Source organism: Urocitellus parryii, chromosome 2 (assembly GCF_045843805.1).
Source record: "Urocitellus parryii isolate mUroPar1 chromosome 2, mUroPar1.hap1, whole genome shotgun sequence".
NCBI lineage: Eukaryota > Metazoa > Chordata > Mammalia > Rodentia > Sciuridae > Urocitellus > Urocitellus parryii.
This window is the reverse complement of record NC_135532.1, coordinates 111,649,145-111,676,696: the sequence shown is the minus strand read 5'-3', so window position 1 is coordinate 111,676,696 and position 27,552 is coordinate 111,649,145. Positions and strand designations below refer to the sequence as shown.

The window sequence follows — 27,552 nt, the reverse complement described above, 5'->3', positions numbered from 1 at the left end:
ACAATACCTGGGTCAGTATCAAGGTAAAGTTTACTGAAGCATCAGACTACACTATGGTTACACAAGAGAATATTCTGATTCTCAGGAAATATACCCTGATGTATTCAGGGACAAAAGGCTATAGGGTACTAAATATTCCTCCCAATGAATGGGAGCACAAGAGTACAAAGAGAAAAAGAAGAAAGTGGGTGAAATGTTGGTGTGGGTGAATTTATGTGGGGAATAAACAGGTTTTCTCCACATTAGTCTTATTCTTGGAACATTCTCTAAGTTTGAAAATTATTTCAAAATAAAGAGTTATAAATGGCAGGAAGCTGGACATGATCTCACACACCTATAATCCCAGTTACCCAGGAAGCTGAGGCCGGGAGGATAACACATTTGAGGCCAGTCTGGGTAAAATAGGGAGAGCCTGTCTCAAAATAAAAGTCAAAAAAATGCAGGAGTGGGGTGGGCTGGAGATGTAGCTCAGTGGTAGAGCACCTGCCTCACCTGACTGAGGCCCTGGGTTGTTCCTAGTACCACAAAAAAAAAAAAAAAAAAAAAAAAAAAAATCACTAGGGATGAGCAAAAGCTGTTACTCTTAGAACAGGAATGAGGATGCTTGCTCCTGGCCCCTTCAAGGTCAATGGAGTTGCAGTGCAGGGGCTGAGTGCCCAGGATACTATGATGATATTCCAAAGAAAAAAGAGTGAAATAGGGATAAATGGTCTTAGGTTCTTTTCACCTCCATTCATGGTTCTTTTTACTAGGGTTCAAAGTCAAAGCCAAAGTCTATGGATGTTTAGATTGGCACATGATCCTCCTTGGAGAGTGGGATGAATAAAGGACTTTTGATTTCAATGAAGAGAATTTCTAGTTGCTTCTCACATGTCAAAACTGAAAATAACAAAGCCAAGAAAGATACACACTCCCCTGTCAGAGCCTGGACGCTGGTGTCTGTGGCATCCTGAATGCATGGTCTTTAGAATCAATGTGTGATCATCGATTTCATTCTACATTTCTACAAATAAGAATCAAAAGTCTGAAAAAGTTACCATTTCTTTGTAGAGTTGCATTGGCGAGACGGTATTCACAATGTACAAATTCCACCCAGCCTCGACTGCGGGCGGTATTCTGTTCTTAACACTGGTATCTTTCCTAGAACTAAAAGCAAAACAAAGGACAAGAACTATAAGATAAAACATGTTATTTTTAAATGGTGAGTATCAGGTACCATATGATAACCATGACATAACTTTCAGTATTTTCTTCAGTGCTTAGCTGTATAGTCGATCTTCACTGAACACTACTTCACAATACTACACAGGCCTACAGCATTCAGTAGTTTGTAACTATTGTGTATTGATAACCCAGTTGCTTCCAATTCACTCTTCAAGTATGCTCAAATGAGCAATAAGCTCAAAACAACCAGCAAGACTCCTGCAGGCTCTGAAAGTTCCTGTGCCTGGCTCTCCCCTGTAGGTGGCTGTCAGGAGTCAAGTCACAAGCCATAGGCCATAAATCTAAAGAAACAATGTACATGCAAAACATTTATACTGCTGGGAAAATGCAGAAGACTCATGATTTTAAGATTTAAAGCACAATATTATTAACTCTTGCTTTCACTGTGAGGCATTTTCTTCAATATAAAATATTTGAGAATTTTAAAAATTCATTCATTTATTTATTTATTTATTTTTATGTAGTGCTGAGAGTCTAACCCGGGTCCCGCCCATGCTAGGCGAGCACTCTACTGCTGAGCCACAACCCCAACTCCCTAAATTTAATTTATTTATGCTTTTATGTGGTACTGAGGATCAAACCCAGTGCCTTTCATATGCTAAGCAAGCACAATACCACTGAGCCACCACCTCAGCCCTATTTGAGAATTTTTGATCAAATGGATTTTCAAATAAATTAAAAATTTAAAAATCATTTAAAAATACTTTACTTTAAAAATGTCAAATGTGTAGCATTACAAATCGGTTCTCTTCTCACCCTAAAGCTTTTAGGATCTGTCAGTCTCAGTCCATTGCATGCATGCTTAGAATGTGACCATATCCTGCTAGTGGAACAAAGTATAGGCACAAACAATTAAAAAAAGAAAAATGCATGTTAAAAGTATACACCTGTGTTGGACTAGAAATACACTAGATGCTCTCTCACCCCCATGGATTTCTTTCCCGATTAAAATTTTCTTAGAGGAATGTTCATATTAGATTATATTCCTTACTACTAAATTTACAATGTTGAAAACATCAAATAGAAGCATTAGCAGTGTGGAACTAAGTGTTCTACTCTGAACAATGTGAAAGCAGAAAACCTAAGAGTTAACTAGAGATTAATGTTATGAAAATGCAATTTTTTTCAATTTTGACAGAGTCTTGCTAAATTACTGAGGCTGGCCTTGAACTTGCCGTCCTCCAGTCTCAGCCTCTCAAGTGGCTGGGATCACAGGTATGCACTACCATGTCCAGCTAAAAATACAATTTTATTTTAAGGTAGATACACAATTATCTAAAGATCATGGATATGTTTTCAGGTGAGAAACATGTTCTTAATTTCTATTGCCAATATTAGAAAACATTCAGTAATTAAAAATGCAATTGCTGAAAAGTTAAAAAAAAAAACAGCAAAAGGGCTGGGGATGTGGCTCAAGCGGTAGCGCGCTCACCTGGCATGCGTGCAGCCCGGGTTCGATACTCAGCACCCCGTAAAACAAAGATGTTGTGTCCGCCAAAAAACTAAAAAATAAATATTAAAAAATAATCTCTCTCTCTCTCTCTCAAAAAAAAAATATTAAAAAAAAAAAAAAAAGCAAAAAGCCTTGTAGTCTGGCTTAGGAGCACAGGCTCTGTCTTTCCCTTTAATTATACAGAAAAGCATGTTTTTAAATCCTTTTCTAAAATACCACTGATTTTTACTGAAAGTATTTTATAATTCATTTTCTTTTGAAAGTTCCAAGGTGAATTATAAAGGATATCACAGAGATCTTTAGAACCTCCTTAATTTCATCCAGAAAAAGAACATCATAGAAAAGCCAGCTGATCATTCCAAGTTTTGATTTAAAAAAAAAAAAAGATAAAGTAAGACACACACAAAATAATCCAGGTAAGATTCATCCCAGACACAGGAAGGAGTATCTGGGGTGGGGGATGCTTACAGAAGCCTCTTGGGTGACTCTTTTCTCTCAGGAACAGCCTCAGGCTCTGCTTTGGTCAAGAGTATGATGTGGTTTTTAAAGTGACAGATGGCTTTCAAGCCTATGAAAAGCTGTATTCTTAAAGCACAGACATCCAAACTGACAGGTGGGCAAGCCTAGAGAAGGAAAAAAATCACAAATGTAACCCGGAACAAAGCGCATGAACATTGACCTTCAAACATTAGTCTGCTTGTCTGGTAAAATATGTTCCACTCCCCACAATCTCCCAAAAATCCGAATTCCTATTCCTAAGAGAGTGAAGAGGTTATCTGAGTCTATGTAACCAACCATCTATTTAATAGAGCTACTCAATCAACGAATCAACGAACCCAGTACTGGCTGCTGACTAAATGCAGACAGAGCTGCAGGAGCCCCTGAGGAGAGCAGCCCTGGCTGACAACCTGCCCACTACCGGTGGCTCCGGGTGTACGAAACGGATAAGGTCAGACACTGTAGAAGGGTCTTCTGCAGCATGTAAAGTGTATAAAATGGTTGGTTTGTTTTTTTGTTTTTCTGCTGGTGGATGTGTGCAAGAAATGCTCATGCAAGTTCAAGGCCAGTCTGGGCAACGGAGCAAGACCCTGTCTCAAAAGAAAAAGAGCTGGGGATGCAACTCAGTGGTAAAGTCCTGGCCCTGGGTTCCATCCCCCATCCAAAAAAATGCTTATATGTTTGGATGAGCCTGTCTGCTCGTCCCTGGAACAGGCAGGGACTGAGTCAAGCAGAATGGATAACAAAGATAATGGAAGAGATTTCTGGAGAAGAGATTTCTGGAGAGATCCCTGCCCCTTCTGCTTCAATAACGCTGATTAGCCTCTGAGGCCATCTTTGTCATCCCTTTGTGCAAAGTGGCTGGGAAAACATCTAGATGAATTTTTTTCATTCATAAAAATAGTTAAGTGGGCCTTGGCTAGTTAGGAAAAGCCAGAACCTCAGAGGAAAGGGAGGTAACCACACACAGCCAGACACAGTGGCCACCACTCTGGCCACTTTGAACTCAAGTTCAAAGCCAGCCTGAGCAACACAGGGAGACCCTATCTCAAAATAAAATACAAAAAGGGCTGGGAATGCTTCCATGAGTGAGGCCTTGGGTTCACTTTCCAGTAACACACACATACACAACCACACAACCACACACAACCACACAACCACACACAACCACACACACGCAACCACAAAGCACTTCGGACCAGACCCTGAAGCTGTGAATTCTTTTTCAGATACCACAGTTTCAAGTGGGCTGAGCTGTGTGCTCATTCAGGTGGCATCGAGGATTTGAGAGTTGGTAGAGCAGCAGGAAAGGGGTGCCATGCTTTGGGATAACCACTGACCTCCCCTCTCCCACCTCACTGGCCTCCAGGCAGTGCCCCACCAGCTGCCACCCTCCCCTTTGTCTCTTCCTGTTCCTTCCCTCTGGTTTCATACCCTAGGAAGACATGGCATTGTGACTGTTTTCTAAAGTAGTTTGATCCAACTTCAATCTATCAAGAAGCCCAAGTTGTCACCACCACCCCGTGGGAGTCCAGGTCTCTCTGAGGGTTGACAAGACAGGTGGGAGAGAAGAGAAGGATGAAGAGCCAAGAACAGAAGATTTTTCATCTATGTTTTCTTTCCTTTTTTACTGGGGAAATACCCCTTATCTTATAAATAATGTCCTATTTGAAAAGCCCACGCATGCATCTCATGCTCAAGAAGCATGTAGAATCTGTGGTTCCATTTCCCAGGCAGCTGAAGGCACTCAGAAAACCTGGAAAGCACCAGGAAACAACAGGCAGGCCATGGCGACAGAAGTCACTGAGAACCCAGAGCCCACCCTCCACAAAATACAATCACTTATCACAAGCTGGGCCACAAAAACTGCAGCCCGAGCACCTTAGACACCCTGGGCATCCGCTGGTTAACACAGCCTGGCTGTGAGCTTCAGGTACCAGGCAGACATGATCTACCTTCTGAAAAATGGGTCATCACAATTTGGGGGTTTCTTGCAGCACAGCATGTGTTTTCATAACAAATATCTATTTAAATAGCTTATACTTCAGAGGTAAAATAACATAAATGAAAATTATGCAAATAATCAGTGAGTGTATTTTTGAGAAAAGAAATTCAGGGTCAGAAGTTCAGGCTGAAATTGCCTACACTTATTTTGTGGGTAAGTGCTTTTCTAAGACTAAGCATACAACTTCTTACCAAAAATGAGATTATTGATCTAATATATCCATTAACTTCTAGACTAAGTATAGAAGATTCCCGAGTGCTTGGAAAATAAATAAAATCTGATAATAGTATAAATAAATCATTTTAATGCATCTTCTTCAATGTTGTGCTCTGAGTATATTGCTATCTGGACTGTTCTGTTAATAGCTCTGTACAACTGCAACCGATATTTGTTTAGAATACAAAATTATAGTATACAGAGGCATGATATCCACTCTCTGAGGTTACATTACACATGTTCTTCTCCAAACTTTAAAAACTATGTACTATGGGCTGGGAATGTGGCTCAAGCAGTAAGGCGCTCGCCTGGCATGCGCGGGGCACTGGGTTGGATCCTCAGCACCACATAAAAATGAAATAAAGATGTTATGTCCACCGAAAATTGAAAAATAAATATTAAAAAAATTCTCTCTCTCTTCTCTCTCTTTAAAAAAAAAAAAAAACAAAACTATGTACTAAACAACTGTGAAGGAAATGCTCATAAGCAATCTTAAAGACTGTCAGCTGAACCACAAATTGCAAAGTGCTTACTGTGTAACACCCCGAAGTTCTGACCCAATAAATAAGGCAGCCTCAAGGTCCTCGCCAGGCTCAGGCCCAGGAGCACATCTGCAAGCATCTCATGTTCCCCTGTGATCTTCAGTCTTCCCTGTGACCACGAGCCCATGCTCACCTTCAGGGTGGTGTCCATGTACGGGTCCTCCTCGCGAGCGGCTGCTGCGCTGCACCGCACCGTGAAGCACTGCAGGTTGTTGCTGAGGAAGAGGAGATGGGCACTGAGCAAAGTGGAGGCCAAGGGCCAGCGTGCCCACCACCATGGGGAGGGCTGCGCAGGCAGAGAGCAATGGCAGGAATAGGAAAAGACATGAGCACTGGTAATGCTGACAAGGGAGAAGCTTCTGGAGAAGCAGAGTGTCTCGGCACTCCGGGGCCCCACTCAGCCCTACTGAAGCAGAATCTCCAGGGGTCAAACCTAGACATGCATATTTCTATAAAGCTCCCTGTGTGAGTGACGTACACCCTGGGGAACAACCATGGATCCAGGTCAATGTCCTCATTCCAGACAACATGATGTCCCTGGCTCTGCCCAAGGTATAGATGGGTGACTATCAAGGCGAAGATTAGAACCTGTTCCTGACTGTCGTGCTACCCCACCCATCTCAGGATGAAATTCCACCTGGATTGAGCTGGGCACCCAGCTGACACACAAATCAATAGTAAAACCGAAAATGAGACTGAAGCCATCTCAGAAGTGCTTTAAAGCCTAGAGCAAGGTTCATTCTGGCACAGGCCTGAGCCAATTAGATCCCAGGCTCCTGAGCCAATTAGATCCCAGGCTCCAATAGAGCCAGATGTCATCAACACCAATACTGACATTAAAGCAGCTAACCATTTACTGAGAAATTGCTACCAAATACATCTTGTAGAGGGAACACAAGACTTTTAAAAACATACTATAAAGCAGAAGTCACCATGAACACCTTGGCATAATCAAGTGAAGGACCAGAGCACACCTAACAGGACCTCTAAAGCAGAAGGGCTTCTTCATCAGAGAAGGTACCCCGCCCTGTCACAGTTGGGAGACTTTGCACAACAGCAGTAACAGCTTCAGCCAGGATGCTCTTCAGCTGCTAGCACTTCCACCTCTGCTTCAGCCCACTGCCACTGTCCATTTCCACAGTGGAAATGACCTCTGGAGTCATCCCAGTGACCGGGACAGCAGCACCAGCACTTACAAATCTGGAGCAGTTAGCAACCTTGAGAAGCAGATAGAGAATGGGGAGCAAAGCAAGCTCCCGTAGTCAGAACGGCAGTGAGCACAGCTACAACCACAAACAGCAATGGCCTTGGGGTCTGGAGGTGAAGACGCAGGGGCCTGTGACTCACTTCTGCCTACCATAACCCGGTTTGGTGATCTGGCTTGTTGGCCGTTGCTGAATACCAACAACAGGAGCAGAAGTTTAACAGAAGAATAAAATTAACTGAAATGGGCAGTGAAAGCTGGAAAGATGTTCAAGGTAAGCTGCCAAGTAGAACTATAAGCTGCTGACCAGTGGTGGAGTGTGATCCACTTCTACCAAGTAACTCACAGCAGCGCAAAAGAAAAGCTGGACCAGTGCATACTGACTGTTGGCAGCATCAACTCTGGTGCGTGAGCCTGAGAAGGGCTATTCCAGCGCACATATTTCTGTAAGATTGGTGTTTTACATGATTTTATATTGTTCCTTGATCCTTAAAAAAAAAAAAAAAACAAACAAAAGGAAACTGTTTTTAGAGATACACGTAAGCACACCTACCTTCCAGAAACTTTTCAAGACAAAAACTTATGGCACAAGGTATTTCTAAAATATGTATCTACTAGATAAAATTAAGAAATATAAAATTGAGTTCACTTTTTTAAATGACTTAAAAAAAAATAGGAGTTCACGAGATCCTTAGTAAGAATCTGACTTTACTCAAAACAACTACTATTCCAATGTCTAATGGCTCCACAGTCAAATTAATGCTATCAGAGTATCTTTTGGTGCTGATACTAAGAAAAGCCCCAATGATTTCCAACCTGGAGGTAGTCAAAACCCAGAAACTCAAAGTTCCTTCAAACCCTCTTAATACTGTTTCTGGACTCAGCATTCCAAATTAGTTCCCGACTTAGACGTAGAAGAGAGGCATGAATTTGGGGATCCACTCACTGTCACTGCAACGATGGGCGGTCTTTGCATTTGAGGGCAGAATGTAATATTTCTATTCCTTCTCTCTCTCTCTCCACCATCCTTGGCTTCTGAGATGCTGCAGTTTCCTAGGTTCCTCTGCAGCCTTCAAGCTCCTCCTCCTCTTGCTCTTGGAACCTTCACCAGAGTTTGGTTCTGGGATGACTTCTCCCTGTCTACACACCCTTGGGATCATACGCCCTGCTTTGAGAGGCATCTCGTTTTTGATGGTAATAAACTTCTCTGCTGACCTCTTTACCCTTACCTATAGTTCTCTATGTGTCCAAAAGCCTACTTAGCATTTCTTCTTAATATTCCAATAGCATCTCAAACCCAAATCTCTAAACCAGGCATCTCTTTTGTCCCCACATCTCAGCTGCTTGAAGCCCTGATGGGGTTTTCATGCCTCCCCTATCCCCATCATTCCAAGACCCCAAGCAACTCTCCTGTGTATGTGTATCCTCTCCCATCCACTCCTCCTCCTCTCACAGCCGCTGCCTCGTCAGCCCTAGCCCCTTAGCATCCTTTCCTGAGAATCCTGACAGCTTATTTATCAACGTCAATCCAACCTCCATAAAGGCCACCATTAATTTTCCTAATGCTATACTTTGGTCATATCACTTTCTCCACTTAAAATGTTGAAGAATTCCTCAGTTTGATTTGAAAGCCTTGAGTGCACTCTCATGCATTACTCCCACCACCTATGTACTCTTCAGCTTCTTCCTAGTTAGGAACATCACTGCACCCTGACAGTTGGGGCAACTAGCTCCCTCCACGATGTTCACTTTAGAAACATACTCCCAGGGATGGTGTTTCTCCTAGTTCTAGAATTCAGGAGGAGAGGCAGGCAGCCCCCAGGAGAGGATCAGAGTCCCCACATGGCTTCTATGCAGTTTGGATTCACTGTAGCACCTGCTGGAGATTCTGGTTTACTGCCCAGTAAAAAAAAAAAAAAAAAAAAAAAAAAAAAAAAAAAATCACCATCCTATGCAATTAAGTACCAATGTTTCCAAAAAACTAACCACAGCCTTTGTTTATAGTCTTCCTTCTACCTATAATACCCATCTTTTCTAATTTCCACTCATCAAATTCTAACTAACTTGAGGCCTAGCTTCAAACACAACCACCTATCTGAACCAGCCCCACGGGACCTAGTCAAAAGTACTTTCCCTAATACTCCCAGTACAAATTACAGTTTCACAAAGCTTTAAGATATTTTCCAAAAATCCCCTAGTGTATGTGCCCCCTTTATGTGTCTCTGCTCTGACCTCTTATACTGTTTTAGTAGATGGTGTATCTTATTCATGGTTGCTTGGCCAGAGGGTCCAAAGCAGTGCCCTCAATATAATCTGAACTCCAAAAACAGGAAATAGAACCAAAAGCATCACTTGCTATTGAGATAAAAGGAAATGAGATCAAACTCCTGCTGCAGAACCAGTTTACATGCCAGCATACTGGGGCAAGACAACAGAGAAGACGACTACTACTGACCAGTGCCTGACTTTGGCGAACACTCATCTGAGCTCACTGTGAACACTTCCCATCTATACCAATCAGGGGGTAGAATCAGATCATCTTTCTGTCCTTTCACAGTTCTAAACCACTTGAAATAACTTGATTCACACTGAAAGAATATGACAGAAATGAGAAAAGGAAATCCGCAAGGAACCTGAAGAGATGTCTTGACTGGCCCATTCACTCCCACTGGAATTCCCCATTAAAATCTCCTTTATGAGGAACCTTAGACTGGTTCCCACAGGTTTCACAAAGATACCTATCCAGTCTAAGGAAACAAAACAAAGACAAGCCAGAGTCCAACTCTTTAACACTGGAAAGGCAGCCACAGGCCATCAGGACAGATTTGCAAAGACGGATATAATGTATGAACTTCCAATGTTCTATTCTGCTTCACATGATTCTCATTTAAGATTTAGACAGCACCTCAGCACTTACTGAAAAATAAGTGACTCAAAGGCCAGCAAGTAAACTGCAATAGTACCTTGTGATGACGTGTAAAAACTGTGGCGTGAGCACGGCCTGCTGAGACTTCTCAGGGTATTGGTAGATTGACATTAATTCAACAGACTTGACAACCATGTAGAGATAGCCCACATGAGGTAGGGAGAAAAAGCAAAAGAGACTCAGCAACTCTTTTTCCTGAGACAAATTTTTTCCATCAGAAGTAAGCGAACCTGCATTCAAAAATGAAAGAAATAAATACCATAAATCCAGTCAGAAAAGGGGAGCGAATCCATACCTCGACTTTTCTATGCAAACTGTTTCAAGGGGTAACCAAAGAGTTGCTAAGGGGAAGTTGTTCTTTATGGGAAAATACCAGTAAGAAATGAAAAAGAAGTGGCAGAATTAGAATATCACCATTTTGGGACCCCTAATAAATGAACAGAACTAAATTAATCATCAATGACTGCTAACATCACACAAAAATCCACCCGATGACCACAGGCTTTCCAACAGATATACTTGGGTTACAAAAATATAATAATATAATAATAATATTATTATTCTGATCAAGCCTGAGTCTACACCATATGGTTAACAGAAACATAATGTGGGCTGGGGATGTGGCTCAAGCGGTAACGCGCTCACCTGGCATGCGTGGGGTGCTGGGTTCGATCCTCAGCACCACATAAAAATAAAATAAGATGTTGTGTCCACCAAAAACTGAAAAATAAATATTAAAAAATTCTCTCTCTTAAAAAAAAAAGAAATATAATGTGAGCCACATCTATAACTTAAAGTTTTCTAGCAATCATAGTTTTAAAAAGTAAAAAGAGCCAGGTGTGTTGGCACATGCCCATAATCCCAACAATTTAGGAGAATGAGGCAGGAGGATCACAAGCTAAAGACTAGCCTCAGCAACCTGGTGAGACCCTCAGTAACTTAGCAAGATCCTGTCTCAAAATAAAAAAAATAAAAGGGGCTGGAGATGTGGCTCAGTGGTAAAGCACTTTTGGGTTCAATTCACACACACACCAAAAAAAAAGTAAAAATGTAAAAACAGGTAAATTTTTAGTAACATTGTGTTATCATTTGAACAAGCAATAGACAAAAACATTAAGGAGATATTTTATATAATTTTGTACAGATTCTTCAAAATCTACGGTGTATTTTACTCCTACAGTCTATCTCAACTTACACTAGTCATATTTCAAGTGTTCAGTAGCAATGTGGCTGAGGCACACAGGATGGTGCAGATTTAACTACCAACTCACATGGAAATACTGTGGACACAGCAGCATATTAAATAACACCGTGAGGAGTCAACTGGCAAATTCAGGATGTGGGAAATTTTACAGGAACAGTTCAATTCCTTGCTAAATGAATTACAAAGAAAAAAGGATAAAAAGGAAGAACCTACGTATTAAGAGACTTAAAAGACTGCCATCAATTGCAAAATATGGACCTTACTTATTTATGTGCCTGATTCAAACAAAAGAATCATAGCTATCTGATGAATTTTAAATGTGAAATGGTACTTGTGAGTTTAAGTAAAAGAATCCTTTCCTTTAAGAGACATATGCTGAAATTTTAAGGATGAAATGCTATCAACACTAGGGTTTACATCAAATAGCCTGGTCTGAGCAGGCGACTGGCACGGGCATCACTATGGAAACTGTCATGGGCACACAGGGGCTCACTGTGCTGTCTTCTCACTAACTGCTGGAAATCATTCATAACCAAAGTACCCCCCGCCCCCGCTAAATACTCCTCTTACTGACAACCTTCAAGGACACCCGTTAGTGTAAAAAGCCCAATTCTATACTCTCCACAACTGGACGAAGTCAACTGTCCAGTTTTCCCTCCCTCGTCTTTCCTACACATTTTAAGCTCTAGTCAAGCAGAACTGCTCATTAATGTCCAAACAAACCTAATTTTATATTCTGCACGTGCTTATTTCCTTAGGTAACATCTTATCAGAACCTCACATCTTCTAAAAATTCTCCTCTCCTCTAGGGCCCAGCTCACACATACCACCCATCTGTCTATTCGGTGAGTATTCATCAGATACCTACCGAAAGTGCTGCTGTCCTGAGTTCTAGGGACACAATAAAGCACAAGACACAGGAACTGCCTGCAGAGGCTGTGTTCTAGTAATGGGGCTTGGCATGGAGGACAAACAAGAAAATTCCACGGTCTGAGGGCAAGGATACTTAAACTGAGGGGTCAGGGACGTCCCCAGTGGTGAGGTTACATTTAAGCTGCACATTGAATGACCTGAATGCGATCCTACAAGATCTGAGGGAAGTACCTTCTAAACCTGGAACAGGAATTAAAGAGCTTACACAAAAATGCACTTGGCCTATCTGAGGAAGGAAGTTCACTGGGCATATCTCCTCCACCGACAGAGAACAATCAGCGGGCTGAGAGTGAGACAGGACGAGTTCAGAGTTAGGTCATGGTGCCTGTGGACACATTGGGAGTTTTTGTTCCAAGTGCTCTGGGAAGCTCACTGAGTTAAAGAACTGACTCTCTAACGTGGCTCCTGGTCCTGACTGGGCTCTAGCCTTGTGCCCACCATCTCCCTTGCTGCAAGCTCCCTGGTCTTGCTTCTCTCAGTTCCTCAAACATGAGATTCTCCCCACACCACAGAGTCTCTGCTACTTCCTTGCCTGCAGCTCTCCCCCTGCCCTGCACCAGCCTGCACTCCCTAGGCACCCAGTTCACCCTCTGCCTCGGGGAGCCTGGCCAGTTGAAAGCTGGACCCCAAGACAGGTGTGGATCCTGGTTACAGGCTCTCACAGTGGGGTTCCTCCCTCAGAGCACTCATCTCAGTGTGATCTTGTGACTGTTTAGTTAGTGTCTGCCCCACTGGGTGGTAACTCACAGGAGCTAGCACACCACCTATTCTGGCTTTGCTGGCTCCCCAGTACCTGGCACAAGGCTCAACACAATTGATATTCATTAAATGTTTACTAAAAGACGACAAAGGTAAGTGGAGTTACAGAGACAATGAACTAGAATAATTCTTATACCTTTTTCTAAACTATATCTAAAGAAGCTAAACAGGCCCTGACCAAGGACACAGCCGACTGGTGGTTCTCAATCTTGGAAACCATTAGACTCCTATCAAACATTTAAGAAATACTGATGCCTGGGCCCGGACACTATGAAATCAGAATCTCCACCTCAAAGAGCCTCAGCATCTGCAATTTTAAAAGCATCCAAGTTGAAAACCACTGCTTTGAAGAGAATTCCATCCAGTCCATATTTTCCCACCTTGTTCACAAGGTCATCCGAAGGAACTGTGAAACCCGCATCTGGAACCCAGATACACCTCAGCTCTAACAGGCTCCAATCTGCTGTTCTGGTCCCAGAGACCTCTCCAAAAGAGTAAGTCCCACCCTCTCCATGACATCACTGCCGGCAAACTCCGTAGCACTCATAGGATTTGTCCAGGGCCACAGGGACCCAGTGGAAGAGCCCAATCCAGAACCTGCGCTGGTCCCCCTCCTACCCCAGCCCTGTCTCCTCTGCAATGCACTGCAGCCACTTGTACCTGTGTGGTAAATGGGGAGCAGGTGAAGGGAGTGCAACTTGATTTCATCAGGCGGGCTGTAGAACGAGATATCAGGAGTAAAACGTCTGCGGGTTGAAAAAGAGGGAAAAAACTAAGTTCCCTGTACTTGAAGGAGGCCCATGCCCACTAAACACTGGGTGATCAACAAGCTCGGATACCTGTAGAGCAGGTGCTGAACGTGGGAGTATTTTGTGCTTTCATCAGCCCATCCTGTGGACTCCAGCGTAACCAAGAGCCCAGACTGTTCACTCTTCTCACCAAGAAGTTCCATGGGCTTTTGGCAGATCACAAAATCATCTGTCTCAAGCTGTGAAGTTTTATTGCCAGTGCCTTAAAAAAATAAAACAAGAGAATTTAACTTCAAGTGTGGGAGGCCAACCTTACGGGTGACTGAGTTACACTCCCCAGCTGGGTGCTGAGGCCCTCAGTCACAGAAATGGGTGTGTCTTGCTACAGCCCCATGGGTGAAGCTATGTTCACCTGTTCCTTTATAATATAACCCCTTGCCCTGTTTAGGGTAGAATCTTCCATGGAAGTGCCGGGTTTCTGTTCTCGCGACTAAATGGCTCAGGGGTCACTCTAGTTAAACTGGGCTAACTGGGCTGCACAAAATAACCACACAAGAGACACAATACCTTTTTCTTTGGGGTCGCTGTGACGGCTCCTCTGACCTTAAGGGTCTGCAGAAAGAGAGAGAGCGAGAGCACGTGCTGACCCCTTTTATTGAGGAGAAGCTATTCAAATGAGGCAAGGAGTCAGGTTTCAGGGGGCTGAGTCTGTCTTCATGATGTCCACTGTCAGCAGGTTGACTGACACCTGGGTAGGCCACACCCAAGGGCACAGTAAGAGAAGGGGACACACACAAGGCACTTCTATGGAAGATTCTATCCTAAACAGGGCAAGGGGTTATATTACAAAGGAACAGGTGAGCATAGCTTCACCCATGGGGCTGTAGCAAGACACACCCATTTCTGTGACTAAGTGCCTCAGCACCCAGCTGGGGAGTGTAACTCAGTCACCCGTAAGGTTGGCCTCCCACATTCAAGCACTACTCTACCTGTTTGAAAGAAAATTAGATTTCACAATATCCTCCTACCAATTCAGTAGACATAGCAATTTTATTTTTACACACACATGTCCCACATTTACAGGGCACTTGCACATTTATTTCTCACAACTGATAAAGGACGACGGGATAGGTATCATTATCCCCTTGTATACATGAGGAAACTGAGCCAGAGATGGTGTTACCCGATGTCATTCAATTAGTAAAGATAAGAATGAGGACTAGAAACCCTCATGAAGCAGCAGGTGTTCCATTACTTATATTGACACACACATGCTGCAGAATAAGACACAGCCAGCCATGTCATAGAGACAAATTTGAAATAACAAGAATAACTCAATCTGTAAATAACGTGGCTAGAGTTTTTTAGAGACTGTCAAAGTGAATGTTTTCTCCTTGCCTAAAGCAAGGAAATAAGTTAGATCCATTACTTACCTTCTTCTGTGTGTTTCACTGGAGTGTGGGTCTTATGCGAATGGTGATTAACTCTCTCTCCATTTTTAGGGTCCGACTCCAGTTTTAGGATTAAGACTTCTAAGTCTGACATGACAGCAACATATCCAACACAAAAAGAAATTTCAACAGGACTGATGCAATCTATATGTACAATTAAAGAACGTTCAAAGTCCAATACTGAGAATTCCTCATCAATGATCTGATACTTCAGACTAAATAACACTAACTTATTTGTGCACCCAACAAGGAGGTCTCCTTTCACTGGGCAACAGGAAATGCACAAGGGGGCCTCGGAAAGGGGCATTTCAACAATAGACATCTGGTCCCTGAAGGTCTCTCTGAAGGGTGCCTCCACATTGTGCCCAACCACTCGAATGCACACTCGAGAGTTCTCGGTCTTTTTACTTCTCCAATTCACATAGGCACGCAGAAATGTGGCTTTGTTTTTCTCTTCAATTGCTACCAAGTAGTCTCCTGAAAAGGAAGTGAGATCACACTTGGAATTTGTAATTACACTTACTTCACTATTATGAAATGAACACACAGATAGCGGAACTAAAGACCCTGAGTAACAGAATCCTAGGTGTATTTCTAAGTTGCATTAGGCACTAAGGTGCCAAAATACAACCACTCTCCACTTCAGTGTCCTTAGGTAACCTACCCATTACCCTGTAACACAGAGAAACTCTACCTGCCATTCCCTACATTAGCTCTAAGTGCTCAGCACAGCTCTGACGCTACAGCTCCAACAAGGCTCTGCTGCAAAAAGGATGAAGTTCTAGAGAATTAGGGGGGCTTGCTAAAATCAGGTGTAAGTTAAGGACCTGCGTTTAACAGAATTTACACATCATTCCCTCCGCTTCTGCAAGGTACAACTCAGAGGAACAGAAAGATGCTGAATGCTAAATAGAATAGAAAGTCAAGCTCATTTTCTCTTATCTGCTGACGAATAAGATTTTTTTAACTCATAAAAGAGGCACATATTTGTTGCGAGAAGTCAAATGGTGAAGTGGTGTAAAGTGAAGGGCGTAGCTCTCTACCACTGGGGGGTCATCCCGAGGCCCCCCTTAACATGCAGCCTGCTGCGCCTGTCCAAGTTTCCCTTGTATCAACATGGATCCCAGGGAAGTATTTTGTCTTCTTCTTTAAATATGTTTAACATTCCTCAAGTTTCAAAAATAATCAATAAATCTTCCCCTCCAAGTCCACACATGGATTATCTAGCATCATTTCCATTAACTGCAAAACATGCTATATCTACATAAACCATCATCTAGTCAACAATTCCCCTACTGCTATACATGCTAGTATTTCCAGTACTTCTTTGCCACTCAATAATAAACAGGCCTATGCCTATACATTTGCTGGAGGATTTGTTTGGTTTCCAGAAGTGAGAAAGCTGAGCCAAAGGGCAGGCATTTTAGACTTTAGAAGGTACTGCCAAGCCACTACCCTAATTAGGTGACAGAAATGCAGGTCTCCAGCAGCCCCACTAAGAACACGCCTGCTTCCCACAGCTTCACTAGCTCTGACACTCTGACTGGGGAAGCCTGGTGGGTGGGATTTAGTTTCCTGACCACTTACAGAGCTGGCTGTTTCCCTGTGTCAGCTATGCATGGTTTCTCCTCTGCAAGTCCATCTCTTTACATAAGCTGCTCATTTTTCTAGTCAGGTATATATCATTTTCTTCTCGGCTTCTGAGTTTTGGGTCTTATTTACGTAGTCCCAAGTAATGGTCTCTGATTTGCTTCCACCTTTTGGCTCTTGTAAATAATCCTGCTATGAATATTTGTGTACAAATATCCATTCAAGTCCCTGCTTTAGATTCTCCTGGGTGTGTGTGTAGGAGTGGAACTGGGGGGGGGGTATTAATTCTTGGTTAAGAGCCTCCCTGCTGCTCTCCACTGTGGATGCACTGTTCTACTTTCCTACAGCAAAGCACAAAGGTTCCAGTTTCTCCCCGTTTTCTTAAAATGAGAGCCATCCTAATAAGTGTGAGGTGGTACCCCATCACGGTTTTAATTCGCATTTCCCTAATTACCTATGTGCTTTTGACCATTAATATATCTTCCTTGGAGAAATACCTATTCAAATTCTTTGTCCACTTTTCTTTTCTTTATTGATTGATTGATTGATTGATTGCAGTACTGGGGATCAAAACCAGGGCCTCATGCATGCTAGGCAAGCATTCTTCCACAGCCCCATCTTTGTTCATTTTTTAAATCAAGTTGGTTTTTTGCTGTTGGACTGTAATTCTTTAATATATTCAGGATCTTAATCCTTTATCAAAATGTGTGATTTGCAAATACTTTCAATTCCACAGGTTGCCTGTTTAGTCTATTGCTAGGGTCTCCAGTGCACAAAGTCTTTAACTTTTACCATGCCCAGTTTATCTAGTTTTCATTTGTTACCTATACTTTGGGTATGATATTCAAGTTAGTAAATAAATTTTAAAACTAAGCATATTTGTTTATTTAAAATAAAAGCTTTTTATTCATGTACCTATAAATAAATGTCTGTTTTGTTGACAGAGTCACAAGTCAACTAGAGTTCACAGTCTGCAGTGCCCATGTTGTGCTGTATATTTTTGGTTTAAGGACTTGTTCTGAAAATGAGGAACTAGCTCTTGCCAAGCATACCTCCCTAATAAGCCTCATGATCAGAGCTGAGAAGTTAATCTTCACAATCGCCCCTTAAGGTATCCATCTTCTTCTCTACTTTATAGATAGAGCAGATTCAGAAGCTCAGACTAGCTAAATAATATGCCTAAGGCAACACAGCCCACAGGTGAAGGAGCTGGAATTTAAACATGGGTTCAGTAGCTCAAAGGTCTTGGGCTCATTTCTCAATCACCCTGCCTCAAACTGTTGGAAGAGAGATCTGTCTATAGGACTCTGTGGAGATGATAACATTTATAAGAAAAGGCAACTAAATATTTTTAAGCATAATGTGAACAGTCCTTCATGTTACTCTACGATAGCTTCTGTCCTCATTAAGTAAATTTTAAAAATCATTGTCTTTTTTACTTTAAAGCAAGAGTTACTAATTTTTAAAAATAAGTAAACTTATATAAGGTGACTGACTCATAGTGGGGTAGGGAGAGGGAGCATGGAAGGAATAGACAAACTCTAATAGGACAGAGGGGTGGGAGGGGAAGGGAAGGAGCAGGAGGTTAGCAATGAGGGTGAAATGTGATGGACATCATCATCCAAAGTACATGTATGAGGACACGAATTGGTGTGAACATACTTTATATACAAAGATATGAAAGTTTGTGTTCTATATGTGTATAAGAATTGTAATGCATTCCACTGTCATGTATTTAAAAAATAAAAGCAATTTAAAAAATTAAGTAAACTTTTCCTTTTATGCAGCAAGATCACAAACCTGATTAATAATAATAGTACCAGATTATAGAAAAGGCACACTCCTATGATAAAAAATGACATCAGAAGCATCAGAATGTTTTAATACTACAGAAAAGTTGACAAAAGGCAAGATGTGGGGTAGGTGGATGGGCTAGGGATTGTACTAAAGGACAGGCAATAACAACCATGTGGCTTTGTCCTCTGCTTAGATAAGAGACCTGCTAAGCATTTAAAGTAAATGTAAATATATTAATTATTTCCATTTTTGACAAGGGGAGATTTGCTACAGAGGAGGACACTGAGAACGAAGAACAGAAATTTCCAGGACCCGCTTATGGTTAAGGGAGGAAAGGGCCAAAAGAGAAACACTGCGGAGTGGAAGATGGTTTTCTGGCTATCAGCACATCCAGGAGCCAGCCCCAGTTTAGTTAAGCATGAATTAATTGAAGCTATACCCAGAAGTGAAGTTTAAGCTGCAGACTGAAAGTTACCCTTGAGCTACATGACCCAAGATGCAATGCCATCCACATGACTCCTCAACTCTGAGGCAGCCAACGAGATTACAAAAAAACCTTCTGTTTTTGAAGGCCTCGAAAACAAAATTATCAGGCTATTGTGGACTCCTGTAGCCAGTGTGGCTCGAGTCAGTGTTTCTGGATCCTGGCTAACCATTTGACTCACTGCAATGTGGCCTCGCTCCAGAGAAACCAACACTGTATCTCTGAAGGTGTGGTCCAGGCACGGGGATATTTTTTTAAGCTTCTCAGGTGATTTTGGTGCACAGAGAATGGACATCCAAGGATTCCAGGAATCAACACTAGTTGAAACCAGAGGTTTCTTTGAATTTCAGCATAAATGTCCATTTATAAGGTGTGTCTGTCTCTCTTGTGTGTCTCTCATGTCTGTCTCTTTCTCTCTCTCTCTCTCTCTCTCTTTCTCTCTCGCTCTCTCTCTCTCTCTCTCTCTCTCTCACACACACACACACACACACGTAGAAACTGTTCAGTTTGCCACCCAATACAACTCTTGAAGGTAAAAAAAAAAAAAAAAAAAAAAACCTATTCCTAAAAGAGGGTATAGTGGGAGAAATGCCCAATACTGTAAAGAGTATAACCATAGAGATGAGTTAGAAATAACAAAATCAGTATCTTCCTCCTGAAAGGAAACTTCCAGACCAAATGAGTGGTTTCTCAAACAGGTCTGTGGAGTGCTATGAGAACCCCAGTTGATGTTGCATTAGATAAAATGAAAATAATAATGACAGCATAGTAAGCTGCTTATAAAGTTAAAGGTTCTGTTCTCTTCTTTTATAAATTATGCTTTCAGTAAATATTAAGGCTTTGGTTTTCTTAAATAGGCATCTTTACTTGACAAAAAGAACAGCAAGATGCTATGGAAGTCCCATGGTTTGTAGCTGACTCTCAAAAATCCCAATGTCTGCAAATTACTGACCTAGTAATTCAACTTACTTCTTTTAAAAAAAGAAACTAAGACCCAAAGTTTCCTATAAACTCATACTGAATCAGCCACAGAGTAGGGATTAGAGGGAGATCACCAATCCTCCAGGTTTATGCTCTCTGAGCTTTTCCACAAAGAATACTGCAGTTTACATCCTTCCAAAAAGCAGCAATCAACGTTTACTACACAGTGGGAAAAAAAAAAAAAAACTAGGATGAATGCTTATGTAATCCGAAAAAGCATCTGTTTTCAAACGTTGGAATTTTCTAAAATAGGGACACACCCACCCAGTGCCCCCTTGGCATTGCTTCACATTTCTGGTGGAAAAAAAAAGGAGTGGATGCTCCTACAGCTGTTTCGGGGAGGAGATGGGGAGCTAGTCTAAGACCAAGTTCTAGATATCGATAGATTGATAGGTTGAGAGCTTGATTGGATAAGATTAGCCAGACAGACAGACAGATCAGTACATAGTATGAGCTTTCAAAACCGTCAGAAGCCGACGGAGGTACAGGCGTAAATACGCCTGGCTATAATTTGGGATCATTTTTGAAGCTGGGAGTACGGTGAGATTTAGGATACTATTCTCTCCACTCCTACTGCTGTATGTGTTTGAAATTTTCTACAAGAATAATTTCTAAGTGTCCCGCAGGAGTGGAACCCAGTCACGGGCTCTTCTGGCGCTGGTTCAGGATGCGCGGGGCGCAGGCGCGCCGCACGGTTGCCACGACCACTGCACAGCTCCGCGCTCCCCCCACCCCCCGCGCGCACCCTGCACCAGGGGCCAGACCCGCAGAGACCGCCCGCACGTGCCGGGAGGTGCCTAGTCCCTCCGCCCCCCCCCCTCCGAGCAGCCGCCCGGCGCGCGCCCACCGCGGGGGAGGCCCCGCCCGCCGCCACTCACCGGCGTCGCTGTAGACCATGCGCAGCACCCTGCCCAGCGTGGAGAAGGCGCACCTCGGCTGGCACAGCTCCTGGCCGACCACCGTGAACGCCTCCACCTTGCAGCCCGCAGCCACGAACAGCGCGTCGCGCCCCCCGCCGCAGAACTGCTCGGGCTCCAGCTTGCAGGGCACCACCTGCTGCGACCCGAACGGGTGCAGGTTGTACAGGTGCACCATCCCGGCGCCGGCTGCAGGCCCGCCCGGCCTGCCCGTGCCGGCGCCCGGGCTCGACCACTTCCGCGAGCCCGGGCCGCGCCAGGTCACGTGGGCGCCGCCCCATCCCGGGCTCCGCTTCTTAAAGAGACCGCAACCTCGCCGCGCCTGGGAGGGAACGCGAGGGCAGTCCTCCCGGCTCCCTCTGGCCCTGGGCGGGGACCCCCGCCACCCAGAGCTAGCCGCAGCCCCGGTCTACTCAGTACTTGGCGAGTGCGGAGATCGCTGTGTCCTTCTCTTCGCCTTTTCACATTAAATGCTTCGTGCCAGGCGGATGTTTTTGTCGTTGAGTACGTTTCACACTTGGTCTGCTATCTTGCACCATTTCGTACTGTTTCAGGAGCTTTATTCATGTCTCCGCAGCAGCGTTTGCGCTTCAGAAGAAAGGGCTGTAGATGAGCGTGGTGGCTCAGTTCTGTAATCCCAGATACTCTGGAAACTGAGGCAGGAGGATGGAAGTTCAAGGTCAGCCTCAACAATTTAGCGAGACCTTGTTTCAAAAACAAACAAACAAAGGCCAAGGATGCAGCTCATTGGTAGCTCTTGCCAGCCCTGGGATGGATCCCCATTGCCGAGAAAAAAAAAAATGGGGCTGCAAAAACAAATAGGGTGCAAGGACTCAACATGGGGCTGCATACACCTAAATTGCTCTAGAATACTGGAGATTTTTGAATGGCTTTGTGGGAAACAGCAGAGCCTTGAAGGTGCTCTGCAAAAAGGTGTTTGCTGAATGAAAAACAAAACAAAACAAAACCCTGGACGTCATTTTGTAAGCATTTGACAGAAGATTAGTTTGAGCCCCCAGAAGATGGAAGGAAAGGAAATCTCCTGGCTCTAAGTCCAGCGTTGTCCTGTAACCTCTATCCTGTATGTGGCCTATTCCTGACATCTCAACCAGGAGCTCCTTCTTGCAACCCTGCACCCTCCCGTTTTAAAAAACACATTTAGATGAACCAGGTATTACAGTTACTTTCCAGTTTTTCTCAAAAAATACTTTGCACAGGGACAGAACTGAAAAGAGCAAAATTTCTTGGAATTTCCAGTTCTGTCACCCTCAGGAACACTTCATTCCAAGATTTATAAATCAGATGCAATTGGATTAAAATTCCACTTGCCTCCGTTTTCTGTGTTCTCCAGCTGAGTCAGGTATCTTTAAGTAATAGCCTTCCTTTCCCCACCCAATAGGGAACTCTGGAAAACAACAGGTTCATCAGATTCACTGAGGCAAAGACATGGATAAGAAGGAAGCAGCTCAGGGCAGGAGCTAGGGTTGCACAAATTTCAGAAGGTTCCTCTAAGGGGGAAAAAAAAATCTAGACTAACATATTCCACAACTAACCTGTTCTAGATACAGTAATTATAAACACCCCTTTTCTCTCCTAAACTATCTGCTATGTTGTCCTTTTTTGATTAATTTCCTCCTTCAAGACTGGCCTGATATTAATTTAATGCAATTACACATGTAGAAAGTGTCTCTTTTGTAGAATGAAATGAGGTTTGCCCAAAGCCAGGAATCAATGCTTTTGTGCAGATATCCTCTCCCCCACTTGCTACAGTCCCTGCACCTGGCTCATCTAACACTCTTTAGCAGGAAACATGCCTCACTAGGGAGAGGTGGGGTATGTGTCTGGCTTCCTGTCAGGAGCTGTGAGCAGGAGCTGCCTATTGGTGTTTTGCTGCAAAAGCAGGGGCACCTGCAGCTGCATGCCATTGTGCCCTGGTGAGGTACCTACAGTGTTCGTGTGTGAGGGTTTGCCATAGCAGATGCCACCAGACTGGGCAGCTTCAACAGCATTTCATTTTCACAGTTCTGGAGGCTGGAAATCCAAGATCAAGATATCAGAAGGTCTGGTTTCTCCTGAGATCTCTCTCCTTGGTTTGCTGATGGCTACCTTCTTGCTGTATCTTCATGTGGTCTTTCTTCTGCATGCCCACATTTCCTCAGTAAGGCCACCTACATGACCCTATGTAACCTTGATTACCTCTCAAGTCCCATCTCCAAATCGAGTCACATTCCAAGGTACTTGGAGTTAGGGCTTTCACTTATGAATTTCATGAGGGGCCACAATTTAGCCCAGGTGCATTAGTTGGATAAAACTGTCTTGAGGACTTCTTTAAACTGTATTGTTGAGGAGGTTCAGGGGAATCATACAGGTATAAATCTCCCTCCAGATTCTCCTTGGTACCATCACAATAGAAGATGGATACAAAGATGGTTCTCCAAAAACATGGACAAAAACTCTACCCAGCCAGCCTAGGAAAGAGGGGTTCTGAATCCCTGGAGCACCAATTCCCAATCCCATCTGCCAGGCACCCTAGGATATCTACATAGATCTCAGAAACTGTATGTTGAGGATTCACCCAGAGGATAGATTTACTTCTCATGTTTCTATTACTATGTGTCCTCAAAGCATTTTCTGAAGAAGTAACAAAAAGCAAAAGATTCTCAAGACATTTCACTGTCTTTGAAAACAAACCTAAAAAAAAAATTTTTTTAAATGATATGAGCATCTTCCTGAAGAACAGAATGTGGCTTTCTCAGAGCAACTGAAGTAGTTTCCATGCCCTGAGCACCACCATCAGGACTGCAGGGCACCTGAGAAAATCAAACCCCTGTGCTGAGGTGCCCCGCCCCTGTCTCAGGGACAGGGAGTTGGTGGAGTAAGGCAAGACCCAGGCCAGGAACAGCTACTTCTCTCTCTCTTGCCCATTTTCTTTCCAAAGGGCACAGGCAGGCACTCTCCTTGTCTTTGACTTAAGATCCCCCACGTTGCCAAAAATAATGCTCTCTTCTTGACTTCTGAGCAGCATTTATCACTTTCTCTTCTTAAAAACCTTGTCTGTTGAGAGCCACAGTTTAGTTGGAATTAGGGCAGATCCTGCTGGGAATAGGGCGGCTCCAGGATTAGGGCGGATCCTGCACCCACTACTTTGGAGTTCCCGTTGAGTTCTCCAGAGGAATTGGCACGCGGAGCTCGGTGGAGGGAATGTGTTCCCGGGAAGTGTGTGTAGAGTGCCAGTGAGAGTTTATAAAGAGTTGCTGTTTGAACCATCAAGGCTTTTTGGCGGCTCGGTTATCTGTGCCCAGCCAGACTTCAGCACTTGTCTTCTCGCAATTTCTGATATCCCACTCCCATGTTTTCCTCCTTACTGTCACTTGTAGTGACTTACTGTCACTACTCTTCCTTTTTGGACTCTAAAATTGTATGTCCTGGCACATGCTCTATCTATATTAACTTTTTTGGATGAAATCAACAAATCTTATAATTTTATTTTACTTGCTTTTCAGTACTAGAGATTGAACTCAGGGGTACTAGTCTCCAACTCTTTATTTTTCATTTTGAGACAGGGTCTTGCTAAATTGTTGAGACTGGCCTTGAACTTGTGATCCTTCTGCCTCAGCCCCCCAAGTTGCTGGGACTAGAGGTATGCCCTGGTGTGCCTGGCTAAATAGTATGATTTTTAAAACTTTCTAAATCTAAGGACCCCCCCCCAAAAAAAAATTCCCATCTCCAGGCTTTTGGTTTCTCCCTTGAGTTCTCACCTTGAATATCCAACGTAGATTTAGCATTTCCATGGCCTGCTTACCATTTTCAGACTTTAGGATATCCAAAAGTCAACTTGTGATTCATTCACCTCCGACCTCCTCTTATCTCTAGCTAGGTAACCAGCATCACCATTTACCCGTTGCTTAGGCAGGACCCCAGGACCCATGTCTTTCTTGTTAGGTCAGTGGTGGCAACTTAGTGGCAACTTAGAACAAAGGAGCCCGCACTGGAAAAGAACATCAATCAGATACCGGCAGAAACGCCTGTCAATCAGCCAGATCTCCTGACTAATGCCTGTCAATGCTGGAGTTCAGCCAACGCCCCTGACCAACTTCAAGGGGGCAAGGGACCCTAGAAACACCTTTTCCTGTCCCAAGCCCTTCCCTTCCTGCTGTAAGTCCCATAAAAGTCCATTCCTGTTTCTCCTCAGACCCTTCCCCTGTCCCCTCTGTGGGTCTGATCGAGTTCCGCCCAGGAGAGGTATCTCAATAAAGCCTCCCCGCCTGATCTGACATTTCTCTCTCTCTCTCTCTCTCTCTGCCTCCCCCTTCTGCCCGCCACCCTATCTCTCCACATCTAATCCATTACCAAGTCCTGTCAGTGTTGCCTTAGAACATATATAGAATCTGATCCTTTTTTACCACATCACTGTTGCCATCCTAGTCTCAGACACCTTCATTTCTCGCAAAGGCAAATCTTTCTGACTGGTTCACCTGCTGTGTCCTCTCCCCACTAGAGTCTATTTTCTATAGAGCACCTTTTTTTTTGAGTCAGCACTTTTTCTTCCCTCCCCTTCCATTTCCACTAACAGTTCACCTTAAAACCCTTAGGTGAGGCAGGGTAAGGCAAAGCTGACACAAAATAGAAGGAGAAAGCAATGGACAAGGGAAGTCAGAGCCCAAGCAGGATGAAAAGGGGTATCCATGATGGGGTTTTGCTGCCTCCCATGGGGAATCAGACACCAAGAAGGGTGAGGAGGACCTCATTATGGAGGGTAAGAGTCTGCTTGCTGTTAGGAGAGTACCTGAGCAGAACAAAGACGTCATCACCTATGGGAGTGAGAGCCTGTGCCAGGTGAAGAGTGTCCATGCAGGGGCAAGGGTCTGGCTGCCATGGGTCATCATCCAGGGCAGGAAAGGGGAGTGTCCATGTGAGAAAGGTAGCCTGGTATGGAGGACTAATATGTTCAATAAATACATTAAGAAGAGTAAGGGCTGGGGAAATAGCTCAGTTGGTAGAGTGCTTGTCTCACATGCACAAGGCCCAGGGTTCAATACCCAGCACACACACACAAAAAAAAAAAAAAGAAGAAGAAGAAGAAGAAGAAGAAGAGGAGTAACCCGGTGCTCGGGTGAGGTGGCACACACTTGCAATCCTAGCTACTGGGTAAACTGAGACAGTCTGGGAAACAGCAAGATTCTGTCTCAAAATAAAAAAATTTAAAAGGCCTGGATGTAACTCAGTGACAGAGCACCCCTGGGTTCATTGTCAAGTATTTAAAAAAAATGTGAGACAAGTTTCTTAGTGCTAGCAAAGGAAAGTATAATCGCAAAAAGGAGAAAACCAGACTTAGGAATGAGAAAAGTAGAAATCATGAGTCATGTTATAGGATGGGATAACAACACAGTATCATTTCTGTAATAGTCATGCCAAAATTGCAATAAAGATGAGAAAAACATCAGACAGATGCAAATTGAAGAAGATCCTAAAAAACACTGGTCTGTAATTTTCAACAGTGTCAAGGTCAAAAAAAGTCAAGACAGGAGTAGGGAACTGTTCCAGACAGAAGGAGTCTAAAGAAACATGACAGCTAAATATATATGATTTTTATTTTTTTTGCTATTAAAGGCATTTTGGCAACAATTGGCAAAATTCGAATGGGCTCTGAGGATTAGATGGTAGTGATATGTTATTGCTAATTTCCTGATTTTGATGATTGTATGATGGTCATATAGGACAATGTCTTTATTTGTAGGAACACTTCAATACTTTGTGTATGTATTCCAAGAGTATACATGTTTAAGTTTTCAGTGGTGATAAGGCATGAGGTCAGCACTTATTTGCAAAGTTAAAGAAAAAAGAGTTTCTGTCTTATATTTGAAACTTCTCTGTAATTTTGCGATTATTTCAAAATAATAAAAAATTAAGGATGGTGGCCTAGTTCATAAGTGCTTTTACTTCCACCCAAGATGAAGTAACAGGGACTAGATTTATTCTCTTGTCTGAACAATCAAAAACCAGACACACTAAGTGGAGTAAGGGTCTTCAAGACACTGGACATCGGGTCAGGCAGGACTGTGTGCCTGAGAGATGGAAAACAAGCAAAGTGGGATCTACAGTGGCCCCAGCCTCCTGTCCAGAGTTCTCAAGGCACAGAGTAGGAGGCAGCACCTAGAAGAAGCCAGCTGTGCTGATCTTTTGGGTCTCCCTGAAATTCTACTCTATTTCTTGTTGATATGGTTACAAGGAGAAATACACAAATCCACAACTGTAATCAGATAATTATTACTGAAATAGAACAGAATTGCAGAGAGACCCAAAAGACCAGAACTGAAAGAAAGGAGACAGCTGCATTTATAGAGAACTCCAGAGATCTGCAGAGAATCAGGTAGAGTGGTAATCAAGATATACATGTGTGCCCAGTGCGGTGGTACATGCCTGTAATCCCAGGGAGTTGAGAGGCTTAGACAGGAGAATCACAATTTAAAGGCCACCCTCAGCAAATTAGGGAAGCCCTAAGCAACTTAATGAGACCCTGTCTCAAAATAAAAAGTAAAACAGGGCTGGGGATGTAGCTCAGCGATTAAGTGCCCTTGGGCTCAATCTCCAGTCCAGGGGGAAAAAAAAAAATGTGCAG

At 43.3% G+C, this 27,552-nt stretch overlaps 1 protein-coding gene across 4 annotated transcripts in view; it reads right to left on the bottom strand.

Moving 5' to 3' along the window:
- Hps3 (HPS3 biogenesis of lysosomal organelles complex 2 subunit 1) overlaps nucleotides 1-21,155 on the bottom strand; it is a 35,883-nt gene extending 14,728 nt beyond the window's left edge. For all 4 annotated transcript variants that reach the window (XR_003302366.2, XR_003302367.2, XM_026406617.2 and 1 more), the window contains exons 1-8: nucleotides 20,895-21,155; nucleotides 15,147-15,641; nucleotides 13,804-13,975; nucleotides 13,625-13,710; nucleotides 10,106-10,298; nucleotides 6,072-6,153; nucleotides 3,146-3,300; nucleotides 1,038-1,146 (exon numbers count right to left, since the gene is read on the bottom strand). Coding sequence is in view for 2 of the 4 variants with exons in the window: in XM_026406617.2 (XP_026262402.2) it covers nucleotides 1,038-1,146; nucleotides 3,146-3,300; nucleotides 6,072-6,153; nucleotides 10,106-10,298; nucleotides 13,625-13,710; nucleotides 13,804-13,975; nucleotides 15,147-15,641; nucleotides 20,895-21,111 (1,509 nt within the window). In the remaining 2 variants the exon portion in view is untranslated. The remainder of the gene's footprint in view (nucleotides 1-1,037; nucleotides 1,147-3,145; nucleotides 3,301-6,071; nucleotides 6,154-10,105; nucleotides 10,299-13,624; nucleotides 13,711-13,803; nucleotides 13,976-15,146; nucleotides 15,642-20,894) is intronic.
- Nucleotides 21,156-27,552: the final 6,397 nt, after the last annotated feature.